This window comes from Lissotriton helveticus, chromosome 4_1, assembly GCF_964261635.1.
Source record: "Lissotriton helveticus chromosome 4_1, aLisHel1.1, whole genome shotgun sequence".
Taxonomy (NCBI): Eukaryota; Metazoa; Chordata; class Amphibia; order Caudata; family Salamandridae; genus Lissotriton; species Lissotriton helveticus.
The window spans coordinates 1,029,097,390-1,029,124,309 of NC_136063.1; the positions used below are offsets into that span (position 1 = coordinate 1,029,097,390).

At 44.4% G+C, this 26,920-nt stretch overlaps 1 protein-coding gene across 2 annotated transcripts in view; it reads right to left on the bottom strand.

The window, feature by feature from the left end:
* Positions 1 to 679: 679 nt before the first annotated feature.
* The window catches only part of ADCY2 (adenylate cyclase 2), a 1,840,236-nt gene continuing 1,813,995 nt past the window's right edge, over positions 680 to 26,920 (bottom strand). For both annotated transcript variants that reach the window (XM_078687629.1, XM_078687630.1), the window contains exons 21-22: positions 5,507 to 5,631; positions 680 to 1,138 (exon numbers count right to left, since the gene is read on the bottom strand). In XM_078687629.1, coding sequence (XP_078543755.1) covers positions 986 to 1,138; positions 5,507 to 5,631 — 278 coding nt within the window. In that variant the 3' untranslated portion in view covers positions 680 to 985. The remainder of the gene's footprint in view (positions 1,139 to 5,506; positions 5,632 to 26,920) is intronic.

Genomic DNA, 26,920 nt, shown 5'->3' on the forward strand with positions numbered 1-26,920 from the left:
ATATGTTCAGGGATATGGCACGACTCATGTCCAATTGCGGGTAAGGCTGAGGGGCTGCAGGCTAGAGAGGCAAAATGAGATTGATTTAGATTGACAGTGAGTGTTCATGAAAACATAGTTTAAAATAAGTCATATCTCACCTTGAACACAGCTGCTGCTCACCCAGTGTCTTCAGACGGAATCAATAATCCATGGCACAAGATAACGGAGGGGAAGCTTTAAGGATATCCAAAGTAGAAAGAAACTATATTCTGAATTCCTGCTCTCACTCCTTAATGAAGTGACTATAAGAAATAAATACTAACAATCCAATGCACTTTCATATGAAATAGACAGTGCACAAGTGTAGATGCTCAGACATAATAAAGAACTAAAAGCCTTCATTCACAGAATGATGTGGTAAATACGTTTATCAAAGTTAACTAACCCCCACTGCTGTTCTTTTGAGATATATTTTCCCTTAAAAAGTCCCACTTCATGCCACATTGTTGATTTCACGTGCTCCTGAAAAGGTTTTCTCACCTGTTATGAAAATAAAAACGACTTTCCTGTCTACTGTTCTGTTTCTGAATATCTGATACCTTGGTGATACTTCGAGAAGAACAGTTAGGAGAGAGTATACAATATAGAGACACAGAAGTGTAAATGAGGAACACAGCTTGTAAGACAAAGTACATAGAAACCTTTAATGAAATAAACTTACAAAATACAATGGCCTTAATACATTTGACACACCTGTACAAAACTAGTCCTATAAGGGAGGACAGTCTCTGGGAATTGGCGGTGACGTGGACGTAGGAAATGCTGACACGGTGTTCATGGTGTGCCATTGGCTATTATTAGACACAATTTGTGAACACATCCGGACAGTGCATGGAGCAACAGAGTGAAACTATTTACAAATACTGAAGGATGCTGTTCTCAGCAGACTATGGAGGTCGATGCCTGCCTTCAGACAGGTGTCCGGTGGATCTGAAACACTTGCTCACGGTGCCACGTTTCCTTGTGATAGTGACCTTGTCATCTCTGTATGAACAAAATAGGTCTTCAGTTCTCCTTTTCCTTTGACATTTATGATTCCGCGGCAAGTGCACATGTACCCAAGTGCTTGCAAGACATTGCTTGTCTCCTCCGTGACCTGAAACAAAGCGTAGAAGATTGAGATTCACACGAGACTGACTCACCATAAGACATCTAGAAATAACACTGCTCCTATTAAAACAATCTTCAAAATATGGTGCTCAGTACTTAACAATAAAAATAGGATTTGAAGTCCATTTTAAGCATCTGCAAACCTCTAGTCAGTACTGTATCTGTCCCAAATCATGGAAAAATATTCTATTAGCCCTTTGTGGAAATTGACAACTGGAAGCTTTTTTGTCTAACGTTCTCTAAGTCTCTTTAGAATATCTATTACTGCAGACAAACTGCTCTTCAAGGTCAACTGTGAGCCTAATGTCTGTCCTTTACCAACTCAACTCCTCTCCTATTCATTTAACCACAATTGTGCAGTGTGATCACGATGGCACATAAAGCTGTCCAAGGTAATTGTACACATTAGTTTGAAGAACGTTTGGAATGCAGCTCAATGTATGCCTGCACAGTCTTTTGTAGGAAACAGTTAGAGAACCCTCAAAGGCATATTTCTTATAGCGGCAAGCAACCTATGTCGCGGTGTCTGCAGTGAACATTTTTTTTATTTTTTTTTTATGTCTCCATTTTTCCACTTTTCATTGGTCTATGTAACCACAGAAGCAGAAGCAGATTTTCAAAAGTATCAATTTGTATAATGTCCGATTGCAAAACCTCTCCAGGATCTGGTCTGCGATCCTCCAAATTCAAAATTGTAGTTAATCTCCAGATGACACAACTGCCCTCTCTACCCAGGTTGTGTCACATGTCTAACTATAGCTGTGTCATTAGAGGAATTATCTTATTGAGTTCAAAGAATGAGGAAAGAATGGTCCAATCTTTCTAACCAATAGAAGTATGTTCTGTGCACTGATCCTTCTTCTTACTTAGTGAAACCTACACTCTATAATTCACCCACGGATTCTGGATCCTATCACAGATGTAGCAAACCCTACTATGAAGCACGCTGCTAATCATGGAGGAGGTTCTGACATTTTGTTTCAGTGGGTTGAGTGGTTTCCAGTAACTAGTTGATCTTGTAGGGCCACCTCAGTCTACCTGACAAGGATTCTATAATGCAGAGCATAGGGAGTCCTTTGCTATTTGTCACTGAATATAAATTTGACAAGGAGGATATACTTAGACCCTCATAACAATGGATACTCTCACTTCCTCTTAGAAGTACATGCTGAACATTACAAACTTGCTTTTATGATCACCTATATCATTAAGTGATGTTACAGGTAAAAGTTAAGCTCTAACGACAGACCAAGATGAGCCAAACCAATATACACACTACTAAGTCATCACTTTTGCACTTTCATTTATGTATTAGAATAACATGAATTGAAGTGAATTAAGGTTTCAATTAACTTGATGCATGTATATTTGGGGCAGGATTTTTTCCCATTCCCCGTGATGAGTTTGGTCCAATCCACAAAGAATTCAAAAGATAGAATATAGGGGCATATTATCAACAAATAGCGATATTTATGGCTAAGTAGGCTTAGCGGCAATTTTTTTATCGCCGCGCATCACTGGATTTTAGTGCTGAGATAACGTGCTATTATTATCAAAAGCGATAAAATTCCCGGTGATAGCGGCAAAATCCGTGAATATCGCTGAGAACACAGCGATATTCACGCAGTATAGCTAACAGGGTTTTTGCCATTATATCCACCTCCGATTGGATATAATGGCTAAGAACTGGTCTGAGCAGGAGTTAGTTTCTGGAGATATTCGCGCTTGGAGCGAATATTTCCATCGGTACGCCTGCCTTGCTAATAGGCGATAGCGACGTTAGCGACTGCTTTCAGTCACTAACAGGTTGGGTACGCCCACTTTGCATGTCATTAGCAATAAATATCGCTGACATGCACAGCGGGCCCCAAACCGTTTGGTATCCCCTACAAGCTGTCGCTAACTGCTGTTAGCGACAGCTTGCTAATAGGGCAACAGAATTATCGCCGCTTAGCGGGCGAAAATGGCCGCTAAAGCAGCGATAATTTCCTAGTGCCCGCCTTGATAATATGCTCCATAGTTGCTGGACTGTTTGAGAATACTGCCTGATCAGTGCTGAAGGCACATCCATTAACAAGGAGGGAAAAGTTACACTTTATTCATATATAAAGTGTTAACTGGCAAGAGTAAAGACAGAACTTAGGGGCTCGTTGTGATGGCGTAACGATCGCCACCGTCGAGCCGGCGGTGGCGACAGTTACACCATCGTAACACGAAATACCTCCCACCATATTACAATGGCGGTGGATATTGCGGCGGACGGAAAGTCCGTCCGCCGCCTATCCTCTGTCAGAAAATCGTTACGATTGCCTGCCGGGCGGAGCAGGGGCTGCAATATGGTGGTGGTGCCTAGCAGGCACCGCCAGCCATATTAGGATGTCGATTTTCAGGGCCTTTCCATGACGACGATGCCGCCATGGAAAGGCTGGCGGGAATTGACTTTGGGGGCCTGTCACCGGCCACGGGGTGGGGGGTGCACTTGGGGGGTACCTATGGTACCCCCCAACATGTCGCTGCACCAAGTGGCCACCACCATGTGGTGCCTGCCATGTGACGCCGCAATGTTAAAATGCAGAATGCGACCATCAAGGTGGCGGTCGCATCCTAATTCGCGATGCGGGACCACCGTATGTCTGATGGCCGGTCCCAACACAGCGGGCGTGGCGGATGGACTCAGGTCCGCCCGCCATCCTAATAAGCCCCTAAACTCATTCAGGAACAGGAGACTGAAATTGTTTTAGATGTTAAACATCTGATGCAAATAAATAAACATGTTTCTGATTCTTGCAGGCACTGCTAACCCATCTAGAAAACACCGAAACACAGGGCATTTGACTGAAATGTTGTTATGGAGACTTGAGGGAAAGGGTGGAGAACTATTACTAAATTTACAAATCTTGCTGCTGCTCCAGTCACAATCACGGGCCTGATGTACTATTCCCATCAGCCAGGCTTGTGCGTTTTGTGATGTAGTCATCATTTTACGACCCCCTGTTATTGGTTAGAAATGCAGGATGGAGGTCCGAGATGGAAGTATTCAACGGGCAGTATACCTCCATCTATACATTAACATTGTTTTTAAAGCAGTTTATATGCATTAAAGAGGCAGGTGTTACATTTAAAAAAAGCTGCCAACTGAATTTCTCAAGAGGAAGCTGCGTCTGAGTGACAGCATTCCCTTGGTGAATCAGATGACACCCCCTGTGAACTGTCAGTATCTGATTCAATGGTTTTGCAACCGCAATTCCCTTCACAAAACTTTGGGCCACATGTACAATGCGATTTTGCATGCGCAAACGGGTTTGCAACCCGTTTGCTCATGCAAAATCACTGTGGGACATGTACAAAGCCTATTTAGCGAGTCGCAAATTATTTACGACTCGCTAAATAGGTTTTGCAACTCGCTATTAGGAAGGGGCGTTTGTCTCCTAATAGCGACCGCAGAGCCATGTATGAATGTTTTGCAACCATAATTGCGGTCGAAAACGTTTCATTATTTATTTTCTCTTATTAAATGCATCCCTTTTTACCTTTAGGGAAAACGGGCTACATTTTTTTAAAACATGGTGGTCTGCTGAGCCCAGCAGGCCACCATCCCTCGGAAGGCCTGTCATTCCCAATGGGCTCGCAAATTGCAAGAGTCTCATTAATATTCATGAGCCTTGCAAATTGCGACCCCATTGGGAATCGCAAACAGTGTTAAGCACACTGTTGTACATGCAAAATAGCGCCTCGTAAATTGCGAGTCACAAAAGGATCGCAATTTGTGAGGCGCTATTTTGCACGTCCAACATCTGGCCCTTTCTTACCTGTTTCAAGTGCAATTCTAGTCACAATTCTGTGTTTCAGAATCGCAAACAAGAGCTGCATCCCTTTTACACCAACTCCTATTTGCATTTCGAAAAGGAACATAAAAGCTCTTTTATGAGCTGGAAAGATTAACTCATTAAAGGGATTTTGTACATTGCAACATGTCCTCTTTGATGTTGTAAACCCATATTATCTGTGAAATACGGGGTGTAGAAGTGCAAAAGTGATTTGTACATCTGCCCTGACACTATTAGATGATGACGACTAACAAATGCTCAGATAGAATCACATTTAAAGCTGTCTTAAGTGATTAACATTACTGATATAACAATGAAAACGAGTGGCTGGAGGAATGCCTAGTATTACATGCACATTATAAATGTAATACACACAGAGCCTTGTTTAAAAACATGACGCGTAAATCCAAGGTAAATGTAGATGTGATTCAAATAACAAGAGGTTCTAGACCTTACTTTAAAAACTTAAAAAGCTGAAACAATTTGTTTAGCATAATATCATTTAATATTAAACCTGTCTGAAATACCTGTATTTTGCCCAAGACGCCTGTGCTGTCCATCCTGCTTGCAACATTTACTGTATTCCCCCATATATCATATTGGGGTTTCTGTGCTCCAATCACCCCAGCGATGACGGGCCCATGATTAATACCTAAAGAACGATATAAATCATTGATATTTTTGATCCACAAGATGAAGGAACACATTTCATGTCATGAGGGTAGAACAAGAGAACTTAAGTTCTTCAAAGGCAAGACACAAAAAGAATCATACTGCGGAGACTTAGGTGATTAGGGTTTTTTTCACATGCACTCTTTAAAAAAAAGTAAAATTACATATGTTAACTCGACCACCACTCAGCTTAAGTTAAAAATAAGGCAAAACGTTTACAAAGTTAATTAAACACTAAGGTTCCTTAACCCCTTAACTGCTGAACGTTTTCCCTTGCTGCTAAGTGCTTTTTTAAAACATTTTGAGGCAGTTTATTGTTAAGCCTTCATAATTTACTTCCACAAAATGTATCCACACCAAATTTGCATCTTTTTCCCCCACTTACTGGGATTGTAAAAGTACCCAAGGTATGTGATTTCTCATTGACGGGGCTGAGAAAATAGTATTAATATGGCAAAATATCAGATTTTTACAATAAATGACATACAGTGCTGTGAAAGAAATTATGGAGCATATTCACAATAAACTGGCAGAGCGTGGTGTTACTCCAAAATAGGTAACACTGCACTGTGACAGTTTTAAACGAAGAAATGCGCCGTATTTACAAAAATACGGCGCACCCCTGCATTTCCCCCAGCGCTGGTGCTAAAGAAGCTGCCTAGCGCCAGCACAGGGACCCTTGCGCCATGTTGCAAGGGTGCTTATGCTGCAGGGGTGATTGTTTAAGTGCAAGAAGGGCCACCTTCCTGCACATAAACAATCTTCACAGGCAATTTTCTCTATCCATGTGTGCTGCAGAATGCAGGACACAGGGAAAGAGCAATATACGAGATGAAATCCTCGTATCACCTGATAAAGACCAGGTATTTCCCAGTCTTATAATTAGCGCTGCCTAATACCTTGTAAAAATGGGCCAGTGTAAAAAAGCAATGGGTGTTGTGACGGAACGCCCACTGCAACACTCTTTGCACGCCCCTTTCATGCTAAGTGCTGCTGCTTAATGCCGCCTTGTGAATAAGGTGACGGAGTTAACAACACCAGAACGTCGAAAGAAGTGACGTTCTGGTGGCGCTAACTCCTTGTGAATATGCCCCTATGTGTTTTTATTTTTAACATGTGCATCAAGTATTGGTTTACGGTGGTAAGATTGCTCTATCTCCAGCTTTTAGAAAAAAAAATTCACCAGTGTTTGCACTTTTTTATGTGTTTGTCAATATTTTAAGGTTTCTTTCTACTCATAAACAGCAGGGAAAAGAGGTATTGAAAAAACAGGTAAAATTAGACAATATTCAGAAATCTGCATTTAGTTTTTTTGTGCAGATTTTTCAAGTTTTTCCAAAAGGAATTGAATTTAAAAATAGTGAAACTAAATATGAAAAAGAGAAATAGCGAACAGGTGTTCATGTGTAAGTTTTTACAATGAAGGCTGATCTATAAAAGTAACGTTGTTACGTCCTTCAGACTATTACTTTCAAAGAGATGACTAGTGATTACTTTTTGTCCAACAATGTGTGATTCCCAGAGTCATCACCCGAGAAATGGCTTACTATGTTTCCTAGTGTACCGATCTTGCACCAAGTCATAAGGAAAAGTTGAATGAATAAATTAGGAGTATGAAAAACAGCTATGCATTTTTCAAATGCTATCAAGTTTCCGAGTTAATGGATAGGGGTTTTATGTCCTAACTTTGGATTACCTTAAATGCCAGTTGATTTTGAGTTTATTTTTTCAAAATGCTTTTCTGTGTACACTGAATTACAATTAAATCAAAAATGTAGAGGAATTCAAGGGCTAATTTATGAGAGGCTTGCACCACCAGAGCATCCCTTTTTCTGATTCTGCGGCAGGGCAAACCTCTAAACCATATCCATGAGGTCATGTAATGCCACTTTGCGTGGGTTTGCATGACCTCATAGATATGGAATTAGGCAACCAGTGCAAGTCGTTGTGTTGTCTTACTCTGTGCCAGGGAGGCGTTCCATGAGAATTGCAGTGGGTTGTCTCACGCAACACCAATGGATTTTTGAAGCTGCCCCAGATTTACTTAATCGTAAACTAGGGGCAGCACCAAAACCTTATGCCTCCCCAGAGCAAGCGAAAAAAGGAGAAATATCTTTATTTATCCTCATTGGTTCCTCTGTCCATGTTTGCTGCCTTCTGCAGCACACACAGAAAGAGGAAAACTCCCCTAGGGATATTTGTGTGCAGGAAGGTGCCTCTTCCTTCACAAAAACCATACTATATGCATTGTAGACATCCTTGCACCATGGTGCAAGGGGGCCTACACTGGCACTAGGAGGCTAATTTTGCACCAGCGCAGGGGTAAAGGACAGGAATGCACCCTATTTCTTAAATACAATGTATTCCTGCCCTTTCACATTGGTGTAGGGCAGCGCAGCAAGAAGACTTTCAGTGCCACCCTATGTCAATTCCCCATAAATGAGGCCCCCAGTTGCTAATAACAAATGCCCTACAATTCTGCATTCCCACATCTCTTCAATAACAATAAACCACATTGATGTGGGTAGACCTATCTCACACAATAAAAAGGCCCAAACATATGAACAAGTGATGAGAGGAAAGTAAGTTTGGATAAGCTAATCTTGTGCAGTTTTTTTTAGCATGTTGTATTTGTGCATGTGGTTGGCCTGCACCCACAATTGTTAGCCATCCTTAGACATTTACGCAAACTATAGTCGTAGGGCAGTTTAAGATGGGGAGGCTTGCATTGATCCCATCACAGTTTATTATCCAGAAAGATTTACAGAAGTAAAGTTATTCTTTATAAACCGAATTTCCACACATTTCTGTGATGGAATGTTGGGTAAATTGTGTGAAACAGCAATATTCCAACCATCCAGATTTTTTGCAGTTCTTTCAATAAAAAGTGTCCCATGTGTGGGTGCCCTGTTGCCCATGACAGGAAAAGTTCACAAATGCTTTATATGACAACATGAATTTTAATTTGACTTTACATTGATTCTGGCAATGTCCGAAGCTATCGTGTTTGGGCCTGGAATTACATGAAAACCAAGAGGAAACCTACCAACCTCAAAGGTGTCTGAAAACTAGACATCCTGGGCACACCATGGTGGTGTGGATAGCAAAGGATTCCATTATATTTATTTGCCAGAATGTCATACAGATGAAAACCTTTAGTGAAATTGCAGAATTACCTATTTTTCCTTACATTTCTGTGATGGAAAGTGTCAAAATCTGTAGGAAACAAAACACCTATTTGCCAGTGGTTCCACATCCCTTTCAATAAAAACAGTACCTCACTTATGTGAATGAGCGTATAACACTGGAACAGTAAAGACCCCTAAAATGAACTGTTAAAATGTCAAGAACTTTACTTTGAGTGTATATTGGTTGTTTAAATTTCTTTACATTTGTAGATATAAATGTGTGCCATATGCATTTTAATAAGCGAATATGTTCCATGTCGATATCCAAGTTCTAATTGAATACTTTGAGATACATAGTAGGTTATTTGCCAAAATACAATTATTATGCACATTTCTGTTGCTAACCTCATATTGATATTAAGCCTGGGAGGAGTTTAGTGCAAAAAAAATGTGTTATATAAATGATGTTCGCGATGATTTTCAGTGCCAGATGCTTGTCCGCACTGTGAAATTATCGCAAATGGCACCATGCACAGCGCCAGCGGGCGCTACTTCCTTACTGCTGCTCAAGTAGAGTTTTACTCGAGCGGCAGCTTTCTCAAAGCAGACAGCTTCTCAACACGAGTGTTAGAAATGGGGGTCTCTAGTTGCATTGGCTGGCGCCAATGTCCAAATAGGGACCCTTCTTCCTAAGTCAGTGCAAGTTGGCTACCCCCGTCAACAACCCCTGCTCAACCCTGTGGTAACGTAGCACAAGCAGTAAGGCCTATCTCAGAGGCAGTGTGTGAAGTATTTATGACCATGTACAACAAGGCAGTAACAACACCACAAAAGTACACAACTCAGGAAGGTATAGAAAAATAGTATCTTTATCTAACAGTTTAACTCAAAACTCTCAAAGCGTTTCAACAAGCTACAATGCACGTAAACTAGTAGGGACTCAAAAAGGCAATAACGTATTTACTAGAATGTGGAAATGACTGAGTTCAAGGCCAGGGTCTACGCGACCTGTTGCACACCAGATACGTGCTGTTGAAAGGAGACACAGCACGCAGCTACTCGAAGAAGCGGAGATGGTGACAGGTGGACTCCCAGCGACCACAAGTCTTGGCTGCAGAGGTTCGCAGCGTGCACCCACACTGATTCGGGTACTCGGGGACAGGCAGTCTCTCAGCGGCAGCAGCACGCGGTTGCGGTGGCCCAGGCCGGTGGTGGCGATGACTCTCATATTGCAGCTCTGTGGTGGGCTCACAGCAGCAGCAGCTCTCTCTTAGCTGCGGTGGCCCACGAGACGATAGCGACAATCCTTGACAATGGTGAACAAGCTGCGGGCACTTCGCGACAGTAGCTGCAGTGGCCCGCAGGACAATCCGCAATGACGCAAAGGGACAAAAGTGCGGGCACTCAGCGGCAGCAGGTCTCCCTTGGCTGCGACGGCCCGCAGGACAAATCTCAATGGAGCAAGGTTAGCAAAGGAGCGGGCACTTAGCGGCAGCTGCCTTCACTTAGCTGTGTCGGCCCAGGGGATAAATCACAATGAGGCAAAGTTAGCAAAAGTGCAGGCAATCAGCGGCAGCAAATCTCTCTTAGCTGAGGCGGCCCACAGGACGAAGGGTGATGCAAAGTTGGCAAAGGTGTGGGCACTCAGCGGCAGCAGCTCTCTCTTAGCTGCAGCGACCCACAGGATGAAGGGTGATGCAAAGTTCGTCATGGTGCAGGCACTCAGCGGTAGCAGCTCTCTCTTAGCTGCGGTGGCCCACAGGACGAAGATTGATGCCAAGTTGGCCAAGGTGAGGCACTCAGCAGCAGCATCTCCCTTTTAGCTGCGGAGGCCCACAGGACAAAGGGTGATGCCACATTGGCCAAGGTGTGGGCACTCAGCGGCAGCATCTCTCTCTTAGCTGCAGCGGCCCATAGGACGAATCACGGTGATACAACGTTGGCAAGGGTGCGGGCACTCAGCGGAGGCAGCTCTCTCTTAGCTGCAGCGTCCCACTCGGAATCAGCGAGGGTTTCAAAGGTTCAAGCTCAGGCGGGCTCTCAGCGGCGGCAGCTCTCTCTCAGCGGCAGCGGCTCACACAGATTCAGCGAAAGTTTCAAAGATTCCAATTCAGGTGGACTCTCAGCAGCAGCAGCTCTCTCTTAGCTGCAGCGGCCCACACAGATTCACGCGGGCTCTCAGCTGCAGCGTCCCACACAGGTTCAGCTGAAGTTTCAAAGTTTCAAATTCAGGTGGGCTCTCAGAGGCGGCAGCTCTCTCTCAGCTGCAGCGGCCCACGCAGATTCAGCGACCGTTCCAAAGGTTCAGATTCAGGCGGCCCACACAGACTCAGCAAAAGTTTCAAAGGTTTAGTCCACAGTCCTCACAGTAGAAGTAGAGGTTCCGGATTATGCTAAGGAGGTCTCACCTGCAAGCAGAATTTCTCGCACAGGAATTCCAATGGCTGACAGGGTGAAGTCTCATGTCTTTGAGACTTCTGCAGGAGGCGCTCTCGATTCAGGCCCTTGGGTAGTTTCTTTGGCAAGCTTGGTGAAAGTTTCAAAGTCCTTTCCTCTGTTCACTCGGACAGAGTTTTGTCTTGACATCCAGAAGGAACACACCTGGACAAAGTTCCAGCGCAGCATTTTATGCCTAAAAAGTCTTTGTTCTCTAAAGTCACAAATCACTCAAGTCCAGTCAGAACCAGTTCGGTGGGGTCGGGAGTATTTGGTTTACAAGGCAACATCCAGCCCTTTCAGAATGAGGGTGTGTGCTATCAGACACCCAGTGGGAGGGGGAGCCATCATTCACCTTGCCAGGCGCGGCCTTGTGCAGATCAAAGAGTCACACCTCACCATGCCCTGAATACCGATTTTATCTCTCCAGCCAGGTCTGACCCAGCTGGCCCTGCTGCTTCAAAACCAGATGGCCAATACACATACTCGCCAAGCCTACAGTATTGCTTAGACAAGAAACAAACGCGTTTTAAGAAGAGGCATTTCCAAACATGGGATATATATACGGTCCTTACTAAAAGATGTCTCTCAATGTCCTGAGCATAAATATATCAAACTCGAAGTTCCTATCAGGTTCCTGGGGTTAGATAGGATGATAGAAGGTAATCCTCAACCGACCAATTCTGGCCTCTGAGAACGGATCGTTGCACAGTAGAGACAGTGAAAGGGAGGGTAACGGACTATTAGAACATGCTACACAGATATAGGCATTATGGTTATCCTGATTTATACAGTCATCTTTACACAGGGAGCATTCACGCTGTGGCTCTGATTCAATCAATCAATCAATCAATCATAACATTTATATAGCGCGCTACTCACCCGGAGGGTCTCAAGGCGCTGGGGGGGGTCCGCTACTGCTCAAACAGCCAGGTCTTGAGCTGCTTCCTGAAGGCGAGGTGGTCCTGGGTCAGGCGGAGGTGGGTCGGGAGGGAGTTCCAGGTCTTGGCGGCCAGGTAGGAGAAGGATCTTCCTCCTGTGGTGGCTCTTCGGATGCGGGGGACGGCGGCGAGGGCGTGGCCGGTCGATTGAAGTTGGCGTGTGAGAACGTAGAAGTTGAGGCGGCTGTTGAGGTATCCTGGGCCTTGGTTGTGGAGGGCCTTGTGTGCGTGGGTGAGGAGACGGAAGGTGATTCTCTTGTTGATCGGGAGCCAGTGCAGATCTCTCAGGTGTCCGGAGATGTGGCAGCGACAGGGGATGTCCAGGATGAGTCGAGCTGAGGCGTTCTGGATCCGCTGGAGTCTCTTCTGGAGTTTGGCAGTGGTTCCGGCGTAGAGGGCGTTGCCGTAGTCTAGACGGCTGGTGACGAGGGCCTGTGTGACCGTCTTCCTGGTCTCGGTGGGGATCCACGGAAGATCTTACGTAGCATGCGCAGGATGTTGAAGCATGACGAGGAAACGGCGTTGACTTGTCTGGTCATGGAGAGGGAGGAGTCCAGGATGAAGCCCAGGTTGCGTGCGTGGTCTGTCCGTTTGGGTGCGCTGCCCAGGGCGGGGGGCCACCAGGAGTCGTCCCAGGCAGAGGGTGAAGATCCCAGGATGAGGACTTCCGTCTTGTCCGAGTTCAGTTTCAGGCGGCTGCACATCATCCATTTGGCTACGTCTGTCATCCCTTCGTGTAGGTTGGCTCTGGCGGTGGCGGGGTCATTGGTGAGGGAGAGGATCAGCTGGGTGTCGTCGGCGTAGGAGATGATGTTGAGTTTGTGATGGCGTGCGATGGCGGCGAGGGGGCTCATGTAGGCGTTGAAGAGGGTTGGGCTGAGCGAGGAGCCTTGAGGGACGCCGCAGATGACTTCGGTGGCTTCTGATTTGAACGGGGGGAGGCGGACTCTCTGTGTCCTTCCGGCGAGGAACGAGGTGATCCATTCTAGTTCCTTATCCTGGATTCCGACGTTGCTGAGGCGCTGCACTAGGGTGCGGTGGCAGACGGTGTCGAAGGCTGCGGAGAGGTCTAGGAGGATGAGGGCCGCTGTCTCTCCGTTGTCGAGCAGGGCTTGGATGTCATCGGTAGCTGCGATCAGGGCGGTCTCGGTGCTGTGGTTGGCCCGGGAGCCAGACTGCGAGGGGTCGAGGGATCCGTTCGTCTCGAGGAAGGCGGCCAGCTGCTTGTTGACGGTCTTCTTGATGACTTTTGCAGGGAACGGGAGTAGCGAGATGGGGCGGTAGTTCTTGAGGTCGGTGGGGTCGGCTGACGGTTTCTTAAGTAGAGCGCAGAGTTCGGCGTGCTTCCAGCTCTCCGGGAAGGTAGCGGTGTCGAAGGAGGTGTTGATGATGTCTCGCAGGTGGGGTGCGATGACTGCATCGGCTTTGTTGAAGACGTGGTGAGGGCATGGGTCGGTCGGAGATCCGGAGTGGATGGAGTTCATCGTGTGGATGGTGTCATCGGTGCTGATCGGGGTCCAGGCGCGGAGGGTGGTGGTGGGGGGCGGTGATTCAGTCGTGGCGTGCGTCGGTTGAGTGCTGAAGCTGTTGTGTATGTCCGCGATCTTATTGTGGAAGTAGGATGCGAGGGAGTTAGTTAGCAGTGGCCCGGCGCCCAGAGCATCTAAATCCAGCCAACATAACAGAGAGGAAGAGAAAAGAGGGAGGGGGACCCATGCCAATGATGCCAGGTCTAACAGCGAGCATAAGTGACCATTCACAATGAGAAATCTGACCGCCCGCATTGAGAAATCTTGCCGGGAGGTTGATTTTCCACACTCAGTTGACTATCGCAAATGAGGATAAATCTCTCCGGGAGGTTGATTTTCCTCGCTTGCGCTCGACAACTTGAAATTGACAAATGCAAGCGAAACTCAGAATGCGGAAACCTCCACAAACCCCACGAACAGAGCGGAGTTCACTGCCCAGTCTTAATTGATATGTCACTGCAGTGCCAAAAATGCAATAACGTTTCACAGAAATGACTCATGGTACTTATATGTAGAAAATGTATTAATGGATTTCTGAAGCAAGTCATTATTAACTGCATTACATCCTTAATTTACTTTAGAAAGAACATGGAGTAGAATACAGTAGAGGAGCAGCACCTGATTCAGCAGTACAATGAAGAATGGCAAGAGAGATTCATAACATTAAAAACCAAGGTTAATTTGACTGGAGGCTCCCCATGGCCAATTTTTTTCTCAGGGTCTTTTGCAAAACTATGTGGCTATGAGGTCAACACACTGACAGTAAAACAATATCAGCTTTTCATTGTAATTAAAAATGAATTGGAAATATAGAGCCTAATTTACAGTGGAGGCATGCACTCAGCTGCCCGGTTGTACTACTACTTTCCATATATCTATACCGGACTGGCAAGGATTGCTGTGCTTTGAAAGGAGCCACTGCCATGGCACTGTAAGGTTGCAGCACGGTTGCCATGTTTCAAAAACAAACTCTCAAGCATGGTTGGTTTTTGAAAAAAAATACTAATGGCCCTGATACCCAGGAAGGCTTCTATCAGGGCGTGGGGTTCGTTTTTTATGTTTTATGTTCATGACTGTTAGACTTTTGCTAGTGGTCTGAACAGGAAAAAAAATATGTCTGACTGTTGATTCCAAAAAAGGGGTGCAGGGTTCTGAGTTACTAAGACTGATGATACAAACTCCATCAGGCAATTGGTCTAAGGGTTCTTCTGTGGGACTATTGCCTGCAGAAACATGGCTGTCCATCTGACTCTAAATACAGTAGGCGAACAGTCAGTTTGGTGAAGAGGTACTCCACCATGATTTTGATGGAGTGTCATGTCCGCCAAACTCTAAAAAGGCCAGTAGTATTGTCCTTTTGAAGATTTTTATACTATATTCAGTAACTTTCTAATTGTACAAATATCAAGGCAATGCATGGGGCGAATTGCAGTGCCAAGATGCAAAAGACCTTCATGGGAGAAGCACCTGGATTACTGTTCACAAAACACTTCTCACCACATGAAACCCAGCCTTATTCCACTTCTGACTGTTAGGCATAACGCGGCTGGCGATGTGGAGTATCTTATAGAACAGCCCTTTATTGTCCAAAAGTCTTGCTGGACATCATTTATATTGAGGTATCCTTTTATGATTACTATATTTTGTGAAACAACGTTTTTGGGTATTTTTAAAATAATGTATCCATGTAATAATGTGAATCTGAAATGCTTTCATTTTTTTCCTCAGGGGTGTCATGCTAACATTTTCTTCAAATATCTGAGGTATCATTGTTTTTTTTTGTCTATGACCAGACGTTTGTCTCACCTTTGAAAACTTACAGTGAATGCAGAGTCCCAACCCAATGGTTAACTGCAGATGTTCATTAGCAGGGCCCAAGCAAAGCAATTGTTAGAAGTTTTAATGTTATTGTACAGAATTTCTTAGTCCATAATTTAAATAGTACAGAAGGTGCGATAGGTCTAGAAAGTCTTCCATGCAGGCAAACCAGCTTTCCTAGAGCTACTATAGTAGTACTGCGTGATACTGCATATAACTCTTTTAGGAGTTTAATTTGTATGTCATCTAATGAATGTACTGTCACAAAAGCTCATAGCTCTACAACATTAATTTTTAGCCTTTTAGGTAGAATGATAAAATATTAAAGACAACAGTGATCCTCCTTCAAACTCCTTTTGCTTGTAAATTGCACTTTTCTTCCAAAATCATGATTTCATATTGAAATCATAATGTAGAAATCCATGACTTGGCATTTTCTCTGGAGCACAAGATATGTTGTGCCCCTCTGAAGGCTACCCCAACTCATCCACCCATGTATTAATACACATCATGCCCCAGATGGCGCCTGATAATTTAATAATTTTCACATGGGTTTTGCTTAAAAATCAAAATGTAATTTTGAACCAGCATTTTAATATAAATATGAAAAGTTAACATTTTTGATACTGTTTTAGAAATTGTGTTTCTGCTTCGCAGAGGTATGCACCCTGCCCAAGCAGAAACCACAATCATAGTCAGGCTAAGTTACCACACACCGTAAAGTATACTGCGCTCACCCTCTGGTAGCTAGGGACAGAGCATTCAGGCTTCACTTAAGAGACAATGCATAAAGTATTTGTGCAACACCTATGTTAGACCAGGCACCATTGGCGTGGGTCTCCCTTCCATTTTTTGCCTTTACCTCCTGTGCTTTGCAGTGTGTTGGACTCCATTTTTGCTGGTCTAGATGCTTTGGGCACTTTGCCACTGCTGTTTAGTGCCGAAGTGCAATGCTCCATTTGTAAATTATTGTTATGGCTTAGTGATTCCATGATTGGCTTATTTGATTTACTTGTCATACCCTAGTACAGTGCACTATGTGTGCCAAGGGCCTGTATATCAAATGCTGCTGGTGGGCTTGCACCACTGATTTTGCCACCCACAGAAGCAGCTTGTAAAATGTGACTCAGGCCTGCCACTGCAGAGCCTGTGTGTAGTCTGGGACTGCCATGTCAACTTGGCAAGTGCACACACTTGCCAATCCCTAAAAAGTGACTTTTCTACATATTAGTCACCCCTAAGGTAGGCCCAAGGTACCCCTGTGGGCGGGGTGCATTTTATGTGAAAGGTAGGACATACCCTGATGTGTGTGGCATGTCCTCATAGTGAAATACTGCCAATTTTGTTGTTCACTATTGCAAGGCTATCTGTTCCCATAGGAGAGAATAGGGAGTTTGTTTATAACATCTTATTGCCATAACTGACCCTAGGAACAGGATAGAAAAGTAAAGTTTGGTATGCCAGAACTCAGAATGTTAAAGTGCATCTTTTAGTGATGGTGATTTTTAAATTTTGTATTTTAAACTACCACTTTTAGAAAGTAGATATTTTCTTGTCTAACCATCCAGTGTGCCTCTGCTAGTTTTCTGCATTGCATGTCTGGCTTTTGGATGACAGGGGCGGGAGAGGGACAGTGGCTCCAGTAGTCTGATGAGTCAGGGCTGGTCTGAATAGGCCTGGTCTGCATTTGGAGTGGTGGGAAGAATAGCACACTCACCTGAATAGGGCTGTGCCTGCCTTCCACAATGACGGCTCCCCCCCCCCTGTGGAGAGTCTGGAGCCAGGGCTCACACTGACAATGGAGGTTGTTGTGCACTTGCAAAGTACCCTACAGAACTGGTTTTGGCTCGGTACAGACACTCTCTGCCTTCAGAGAACAAAGGATTTTTGAGTATAAAAAGAGGGGCCCAGACCCCAGACTTTTAGATCACTTCTGGGAAATCAAGAGGAACCTTTGCCAAGGAGAAGAGCCGGATAAGCTGAGGAGGAATACTGCCCCTGTGCTGTTTGCTGTCTGGGTTTGGGCTGCAGTGTCTGCTTGCTGCCAAGGAAAGGAGAAAAAGGACTTTGCTGTTTGCTTTTTCACCTGCTTGAAGAAAAGATCTCCAAGGGCTTGAAATTGAGCTTGCCTCCTGTTCTGAAGTATCAGGGACACAAATACTTCACCACCAGCTCCCCTGAATTTTCGTGCTAGGAATTCCAACCTGCATTGAGGTGCCTGCTGCCATTTAGGACCTCTAGAGACTGTTTGTGGCTGGGAGCTTGAAAATCAACGCAACATCGAAGAAGCGTGTTGCATCCGCACCAGTTTCCGACGCATCACAGAAGAACTCGTCTCAGATCCTGCCGCAGCTTGAGAAATCGCTGCACAACACATCGGGTGCAACGATCTCCAAAGTCCGAGATCACCACACCAATCCCGATGCAAGCCTGCTGTACAGCTGCATGAAACCACACATCATACCGGATCGACGCATCATATTGAGGTGCCAAGACTGTCTCACCGTTAGGGGCCGCAGTAAGAAACAGACGCATCAACTCCCCTGCGCTGCCGTAAGGAACCAACGCATCACCTCCCCTGGAGCAAGGAATCAACGCATCACCTTCCCTGAGTTTAAGGGACCGACGCATCACCTTCCCCGTGGCCATTTTGTGTCCATTTTGTTGTTTTGCGCGGTGCATCTAAGGTACTTTTGAGAAAAGTGTCACATTTACAACTTGCATTGAACTGAACTATTTCTACCATTTGAAAGCCTTATTTTTAATACTGTATTGTGGATTTTTTTCGTTTGGTCTTGTTTTGGTTTAGTTAAAGATTATTTATTTTTCTAAACTGGTGTGGTGTCCCTTTGTAGTGTTTTCACTGTATTACTGTATGTGTTCACAAATGCTTTATACACTGCCTCTGAGATAAGCCTGTCTGCTCGTGCCAAGCTACCAAGGAGGGTGAGCAGGGGTTATTTAAGGAGTGTATCCCCCTTACCCTGACAAGAAGCAAGGGTACCTATTTGGAAAACGGTACCTACCTCTGCCAACAAGAAACCTCCATTTCTAACATTGGTGGTCAGCGGTGAGGATCCTGGACTTGCATTTGTGATTTACATACAGTGATTGGTGTACACTACTTGTGAGTGCAGACCATTATGCGCGACTACATAGATTTTGCTAGAATTTTTTTGCCTTGGAATCTTTTTGCATCTTGAGAATTGCCAATTATCACCACGAGTAAACAAGCATCACGTGCATCTGTGGATACCAAATTAGAGGAAAGGGTTGATACCTACACAGTGCCACAACTTAAATCCATCTGCAAAAAAATTGAAATCTCCATGAAAGGCCTCACGAGAAGGGAGGAATTCCAAAAGGCGCTGAGGGCCTGATTGGAAGAAAGGAATGTCAGTAGGCAGACCGAGGAGTCTATGGTAGAGGGGGAGAATTTAGAGGGGCAGCAGGATGGGTTAGTGGACCTAACTGGAGGGGGGGGGTTGCTTCCCAGGGAAGCTAGCTGTATTTCTTCAAGGGCTCTGTCTAGAAGTTGTAGGAGAGGGAGAAAATCAGAGTGTATGAGTTGGAGCTTGCTAAACTCAAGCTGGTGGAGCCAGTCTGACATAGAAAATAAGAAATTGGAGTTGGAGAATAAGAGGTTAGCCATGATAGAGAAAAAATGCTTTTAGAGCATGAAAGAGTGTTGAGGGAGTTGAAGCTGAAATCAAATAGTCTAGAGATCACTCCCTCTTGTGGCAGCACACCAACCGGGCCCGTTGAAGGGGAAATATACATCCCCAAGGATGTTAATAAGGATTTCAAAAAGCAGGAAGACATTGGTCAGTGGTTCCATGCCTATGAGGTAGCAATGAGGTCCCACAGGAGACATTGCTATCTTTGCCCACTGGGGATCAGATGTCCTATGCCCCCATGAAGGAAGCCTTGATAGCCAGGTATGGGTTGACCCCAGAGCTTTATAGGTAGAAATGTAGAAACTGTAAGAAGCTGGAGTCCAGAACTTGGGTTGAATATGTATCTTATTTTTGCAGCGCACTGGATGGATTGGTGAAGGGTAGCAAGGTAACTGATTTGCTCGAGAAATTGCCACATGACGCACCAGTGCAACGATCTCCAAAGTCTGAGATCACCGCACTGATCCAGACACAAGCCTGCTGTGCAGCTGCACGAAACCACACATTGTACAGGATTGACGCATCGCATGGAGACGCCAAGACTGTCGCATCGTTGCGGGCTGCAGTAATAAACAGATGCATCAACTCTCCACGCAGTAAGAAAACGACCCATCACCTCCTCTCCGATAAGGAACCAACGCATCAACTCCCCTGCACTTCAGTAAAGAACCCACACTCACCTCCCACGGAGCAAGGAATAGACGCATCACCTTCCCTGCGGCCATTTTATTTTTTTGTGTGAAGCATCTAAGGTACTCTTGAAAAAAGTGTCACATTTACAACTTGCATTGAACTGAACTGCTTCTACCATTTGAAAGCCTTATTGTAACACTGTATTGTGTATTTTTGTTGTTTGGTCTTGTTTTGGTTTAGATCAAGATTACTTATTTTTCTAAACTGGTGTGGTATCCCTTTCTATTGTTTTCGTTGTATTACTGTATGTGTTCACAAATGCTTTACACACTGCCTCTAAGATAAGCCTGTCTGCTTGTGCCAAGCTACCAAGGGGGGTGAGCATGGGTTATTTAAGGAGTGTATCCCCCTTACCGTGACAAGAAGCAAGGGTACCTATTTGGAAAAAGGTACCTACCTCTGCCAACTAGAAACCTCCATTTCTAACATTGGTGGTCAGCGGTGAGGATCCTGGACTTGCATTTGTGATTTACATACAGTGATTGGTGTACACTACTTGTGAGTGCAGACCATTACGCGCGACTACATAGATTTTGCTAGAATTGTTTTGCCTTGGAATCTTTTTGCATCTTGAGAACTGCCAATTATCACCACGAGTAAACAAGCATCACTTGCATCTGTGGATACCAAATTGGAAGAGGAAAGGGTTGATTCCTACACGGTGCCACAACTTAAATCCTGTGCCACAACTTAAATCCATCTGCAAAAAATTGAAATCTCCATGAAAGGCCTCACCAGAAAGGAGGAATTCCAAAAGGTGCTGAGGGCCTGATTGGAAGCAAGGAATGTCAGTGGGCAGTCCGAGGAGTCTATGGTAGAGGGGGAGAATTTAGAGGGGCAGCAGGATGGGTTAGTGGACCTAGCTGGAGGGAGGGGTGCTTCCCAGGGAAGCTAGCCGTGTCTAGAAGTTGTAGGAGAGGGAGAAAATCAGAGTGTATGAGTTGGAGCTTGCTAGACTCAAGCTGGTGGAGCCAGTCTGACATAGAAAATAGGAAATTGGAGTTGGAGAATAAGAGGTTAGCCATGATAGAGAAACACATGCTTTTAGAGCATGAAAGAGTGTTGAGGGAGTTGAAGCTGAAATCAAAGAATCTAGAGATCACTCCCTCTTGTGGCAGCACACCAACCGGGCCTGTTGAAGGGGAAATATACATCCCCAAGGACGTTAATAAGGATTTCACAAAGCAGGAGGACATTGGGCAGTGGTTCCAGGCCTATGAGGTAGCAATGAGGTCCCACAGAGTTCCTGAGAGAGATTGGGGAGCGAGTGAAGGAAGGGAGACATTGCTATCTTTGTCCACTGAGGATCAGATGTCCTATGCCCCCATGAAGGAAGCCTTGATAGCCAGGTATGGGTTGACCCCAGAGCTTTATAGGTAGAAATTTAGAAACTGTAAGAAGCTGGAGTCCAGAAGTTGGGTTGAATATGTATCTTATTTTTGCAGCGCACTGGATGGATTGGTGAAGGGTAGCAAGGTAACTGATTTGCTCCAGAAATCGCCGCACAACGCATCAGTGCAACGATCTCCAAAGACCGAGATCACCGCACTGATCCAGACACAAGCCTGCTGTGCAGCTACACAAAACCACACATTGTACGGGATCAACGCATCGCATGGAGACGCCAAGACTGTCGCATTGTTGGGGGCTGCAGTAATAAACAGATGCATCAACTCCCCACGCAGTAAGAAAATGACCCATCACCTCCTCTCCGGTAAGGAACCAATGCATCAACTCCCCTGCACTGCAGTAAAGAACCCACACTCACGTCCCAAGGAGCAAGGAATAGACGTATCACCTTCCTTGCGGCCATTTTCTTTTGTGTGAAGCATCTAAGGTACTTTTGAGAAAAGTGTCACATTTACAACTTGCATTGAACTGAACTGTTTCTACCATTTAAAAGCAGTGGCGGCTGGTGACATTTGTAAGTGGTGTGGCGTAAAATGATAATCATACATACATAATGTACATACATAATGAATTTTGTAGTGGCACTGACATATTTTTGGTAAGGTGAACTCACTTTGAGCGTTTATACTCAATTTATAGAAAATATGAACGCAAAATTGTCCAGAAATATCTGCCACGCTGTGTGTATGCATCTTTTTTTATCCTTTTCAGAGGCCAGTTTCATATAATACAAGCAGTTACTAGAGTGGCAACCTTGCATGAACCATATCGATCAATAAAATGCTAGTGTAGCAGCAAGCAAGATTGGGGGCCCGCCTAGCTAGCCTAGAAGCAACATTTGAAAAAAAAAAAACGATAACTGTAATCACCAGTCTCTTCTCTTTGTGTGTGACTTTACATCTTGTACATTTGCAATTTTTTCTGTTTGTATCTTTTAACGCATGTAATAATCCTTAGTCCTTATGTTTTGCAACTGGTTCTTATGTAAAGCACTCAGTCTCTACCTGCTGGCAAACCTGCCCGATGTAATGCGATGGCACTGCTGGTAATATTGCACCGTAATCTTTTCAGAAGTGGTCACTGTTACAAAACTATTACAAGCAGTTCAGGATGATTTAAATTGAACACAAGTACCTTGTATTACAGGAAAGTGGGAGTCCCCAGGTACACAAGACTTATAAGCAGTATAATGAAAAATTCCACCATAGCAGAAGGCCAGCAGATACACAGTTTAGTTAAGAAGGTGCACAAAAACCTTGAAAACTACAAACAGGCAAAGCAAAAGGCTGCCATTGTAACTTCTAATACACTAGTTTATTTAGATTTCGAAACAGTTTAATGCGGGTTTTTGCAGCTTATTTCTTAAATCTGTTCTATTTTCTGACTACAAAAGATCAGTTGTGTCTTTCTTCCTTCAAATGCAGGAAAACCTGCAACGTATAGCAAAGTTGAACTGCATCGATCTGTCCGCTTATCTGAAAGCAAGGTCACAAGTTATCTATGCTCCCAAGGAGACGGCTTCTAATTTGCATTTTCTAGCCCAATCTGCCACGTTTCCCTGATCTATACATGACCAGCTACTGCACTCACAAGTTTTCTGACGTTCTGGCACGTCGAACTGCATTAAAAATGCAATGAATATAAATATAAAAAACTTACCTTGGCTTCCCGCGCTGACTCCCGACTCGAGTCCCGAGACTGCATGCAGACTCCCGCCGTCCTGGATTTTGAATGTGGGCTCTCGTCATTGAAGGCTGCAGGCAGCCTCCCTCCCCTCCATGGCAGCCGGCGCTGATTGGTTCGGCCGGCTGCCCTAACTGCGTCATTTCTCATAGTCTGCATCCTGCAGAACGGAGAGTGGGAGGAGGCTTGGGGGAGCGGCTTGCCCACTGTTGCTAATACTGTCTGTTGGACAGCCTCTCAGGCTGTCCAAACAGTCAGTATTAACAACAGTGGGCAAGCCACTCCCCCAAGCCACTCCCCCCTGCCCTGAGGCTCGAGAAACCAGGAAGTTCGGCTGACTGCTTTCTCGCCGTGCGAGAAGGGCAGGGAGAAACAAATGGTAGGTATAAATAAATAACTACCATTTGTTTCTGCCTTCTTCTCGCACAGCGAGAAAGCAGGGGGAGCGGCGCCCAAACGCCCCCATGGGAGAACCGCCACTGTTTAAAAGCCTTATTTTAATACTGTATTGTGGATTTTTGTTGTTTGGTCTTGTTTTGGTTTAGATCAAGATTGCTTATTTTTCCAAACTGGTGTGGTATCCCTTTCTATTGTTTTCATTGTATTACTGTATGTGTTCACAAATGGTTTACACACTGCCTCTAAGATAAGCCTGTCTGCTCGTGCCAAGCTACCAAGGAGGGTGAGCAGGGGTTATTTAAGGAGTGTATCCCCCTTACCCTGACAAGAAGCAAGGGTACCTATTTAGAAAAAGGTACCTACCTTTGCCAACTAGAGACCCCCATTTCTAACAACCTTCAACAGTAACAATGAAAACAGCTCAAAAAGACCAAAATGCCAAAAATCCAATTAGTAGAAGTCGAGATATGATTTTTTTTTAGAGATTAAAGGTAAAAAAAAGCACTTAGAAGCAAGAAGCACCTATTGGGGTTGTCTGGTCACGCTAGATTGGGGCAAAGTGACGAGTTCAGGCTAACTGCGATGGAAGGTTGAGCTGATACATGAACCATGCTGGGCCCCTTGATCCTGGTCGCAACAGCGAGATGGGGGCGCAGTCAAGCGATGCATCTGTGTCGATCCCTGCATTCAAGGTGATGCGTCGATTATCTCCAATCAACGATGGTGATGCACTGGTTCCAAAAACAAAGCGCCAACATCGAAATGAGTTAGTTCCGAAGCCAATGCACAGGATTTCTCCATGCCGTCGCAGGGATGCGTCGCTTTTCTTACACTGCAGCTGGCGGCGATGTGACTGTTCTGTTATTTTGGCACTGATAAATGCTCTACACATTTCTCTTAAGTTAAGCCTACCTGCTCTATGCTACAGCTACCAAGAGATGAGCTCCGGTTTAAATTATTAAGACCTAACTTTACCTACTCAGAATTAGTGTTATTATTACATGCAGTGCTTTAAATGGACCAGTACTGAGTATCGGCACCCTTTTATTTTGAGACTGAGAGTACCTGCACTTCTCAAGAGTGACGCACTCCTCAGAAACAAGCAGGTACTCTGTTACAGGGTACCTGCACTTCTATTTTTCCATTTTAAGCACTGATTACTTGAAGGTGACTCCCATCCTCTTCAACTAATAATCCATTATCCACTTACTCACAGGGTACTTGCCAAAACTTTCTCATCCGAGTGCTCGAAGCCACTTCATACACGACTCGAGCTAATGTAATGTCACTAGTGATAACATGTGGGAGATCAAGTACGACACATAGGGGGTGCGTGAGTTATGGTTTAAACAGATAGCCATAACTAATGACTTTCTGTGCACTTTTGTTTTTCTAAAAGTTGCAACTGGTAAGATCAATTTTTATCTAATTGTAAACGACGAAATATCGGCATTCCCATTGTGTAATTTACGATGACTCGATCTATTCTTAGGCTAACAGCAATCTTTGAGAAAAATGACCCTCAACTGCAATATTGTACCACTTGGTGGAGCTGTCTACCAGCAAAAGTGTCAGAAGTTTAAATTGATGAGCACTGCCAAGTGAGAGAATTCACTGTAGAGATTGATAGCAATCCGATAGTATAATAAATATACCGTGGAAAATGTGACTAACTGCAGTTTAATTAAAATTCAAAGGGAGCATAAATGTTTAAAGAATAGCTTCAGGGGCAACAGCATGTATTCTTTGGTAGATATTTATAGACTGTTTTTATTAGAATCAGAGGAGGGGAGGGGTGGTGAGCCTATAAAGAGGGAAGAACGGATCATACTCAAATAATATGGCAGCCATGCGCTTTATTTCCCAGGCACCTGGCCACCCGGCTCTGTGGAAACAATGTAACTAAGTAAGTTATTTATTATTTGCATAGTTAATTAAAACCGTTGCAATACAATCGATTAAAAGAGTAATAAGAATGCAATAAAAAATCAGTTGTTAAAAAAAGAATAAACTAATAGAAAACTCAATTGCATAGGTAGTTAAGATTACATAGAGCACCTTTTGCAATGACATTTGAGGCCGACGTTTGTCGATCGATGAATGAATGAAGCTGTGTGCGAGCAGAGTCTTGCAAAATATTCTTCTTATACGCTAGGGTTCCCAATTTGCCCGAATTGCGAGTTTTCCTTGTATGGTGAACGTGGGGAGGTACAACGTGCATTGTGTCCATTTAAAAGTGCATTGCGTCCATTTAAAAAAGTGAAATTTCTTGTCAGTGCGTCCATGTAGAGATTTGTGTTTTATAAATCCAACCATATAGAGTAAAGTGCAGTGCTTATAAACCAAGTTCCTTTTACCCCCATCCCCCATCTCCCCCCTCTGTTCGCATCTTATCACTCTCCTCCCCAGTCTCTCTTTCTTGTTCACCTATGCCTAAGGGCCATTCTCACCTTTACCTCTCATAACACCCCCCCCCGCCCCCACCCCTGCGTATGTTTCCATAGTTTTCTTTTCTTAGCTTTATTCTTCTCAGTTTACCCGTCACCTTTACCTGTTGGTCAATCTTTTTTGTCTACCTCTCGTTGATGTTCTGATCTCTAGTCTCTAAACTCCCTCCCTTAATTTCACTTCATTCTCCTAGTTACCTATCTTCTATATTCTCGCGCCTCCCGCTCCTAGGGGCATATTACCAACGATTAGCGATATTTATCGCTAACGAGGCTTAGCAACAAATTTTTTAACGCTAAGCATCGGCAGAAATTATCGCAGAGATAACTTGCTATTAGCAAGGTTTATCTCAGAAGTGATAAAAATCCTCGCGCTAACTGCTAAATGAGAGATTATCGCTGGAAAACCAACGATAATCTCTCGAAGTTTGGCATTAGCTTAATGATAGGGGCTCAAAAACTTAGCCATGATATCCACCTTCCATAGGATATCATGGCTAAGTCAGGAAAATACCAGGTGTAAAAAAAGCAGTGCTAACCGCAGTTAGCGCTGCTTTTTTTCATCACTGACAGGGTTAGCGAAATCCTTGATAATAGGAGAAATGTCGCTTAACAACATTTCTCCTGTTATTTTTCTCTGGGACGCCCCCTTTGCATCTCATTAGAGATGCAAGGGGAAGCGTAGAGAAAAAGGGTGCTAACTTGCGAATTTGCGTGTTAGCACCCTTTTGCTGATAGGGAGATCATTTTATCTCCGCTTTCTTGGCTGTTAAAGCCAAAAAAGCGGAGATAAATCCCTTGATAATATGCCCTTAGTGTCATACTTGCCTCCGCTCCAGTACACCATTCAAATCTTAATCTTCTTCTTTCAACCACGCTATTTACTCTTTGCGAAATTCATGCACTTGGTCTCCTTACTTTCTCTATTGTTATTCTATTTTCCCCATTCCTTTCTTTCTCAATGTCTCTTTTTCTCTAGCTCAGCATTCAGTATTCCCATTATAGATCTCAATGTCCTCTCGTTTTCCCTTTTGTTGGGCAAGTAACCGTCATTGTGCCCCTCAAAAGAGCTCCATCTACGAGGGTCACCCATCTCCGAGCTTGGCAG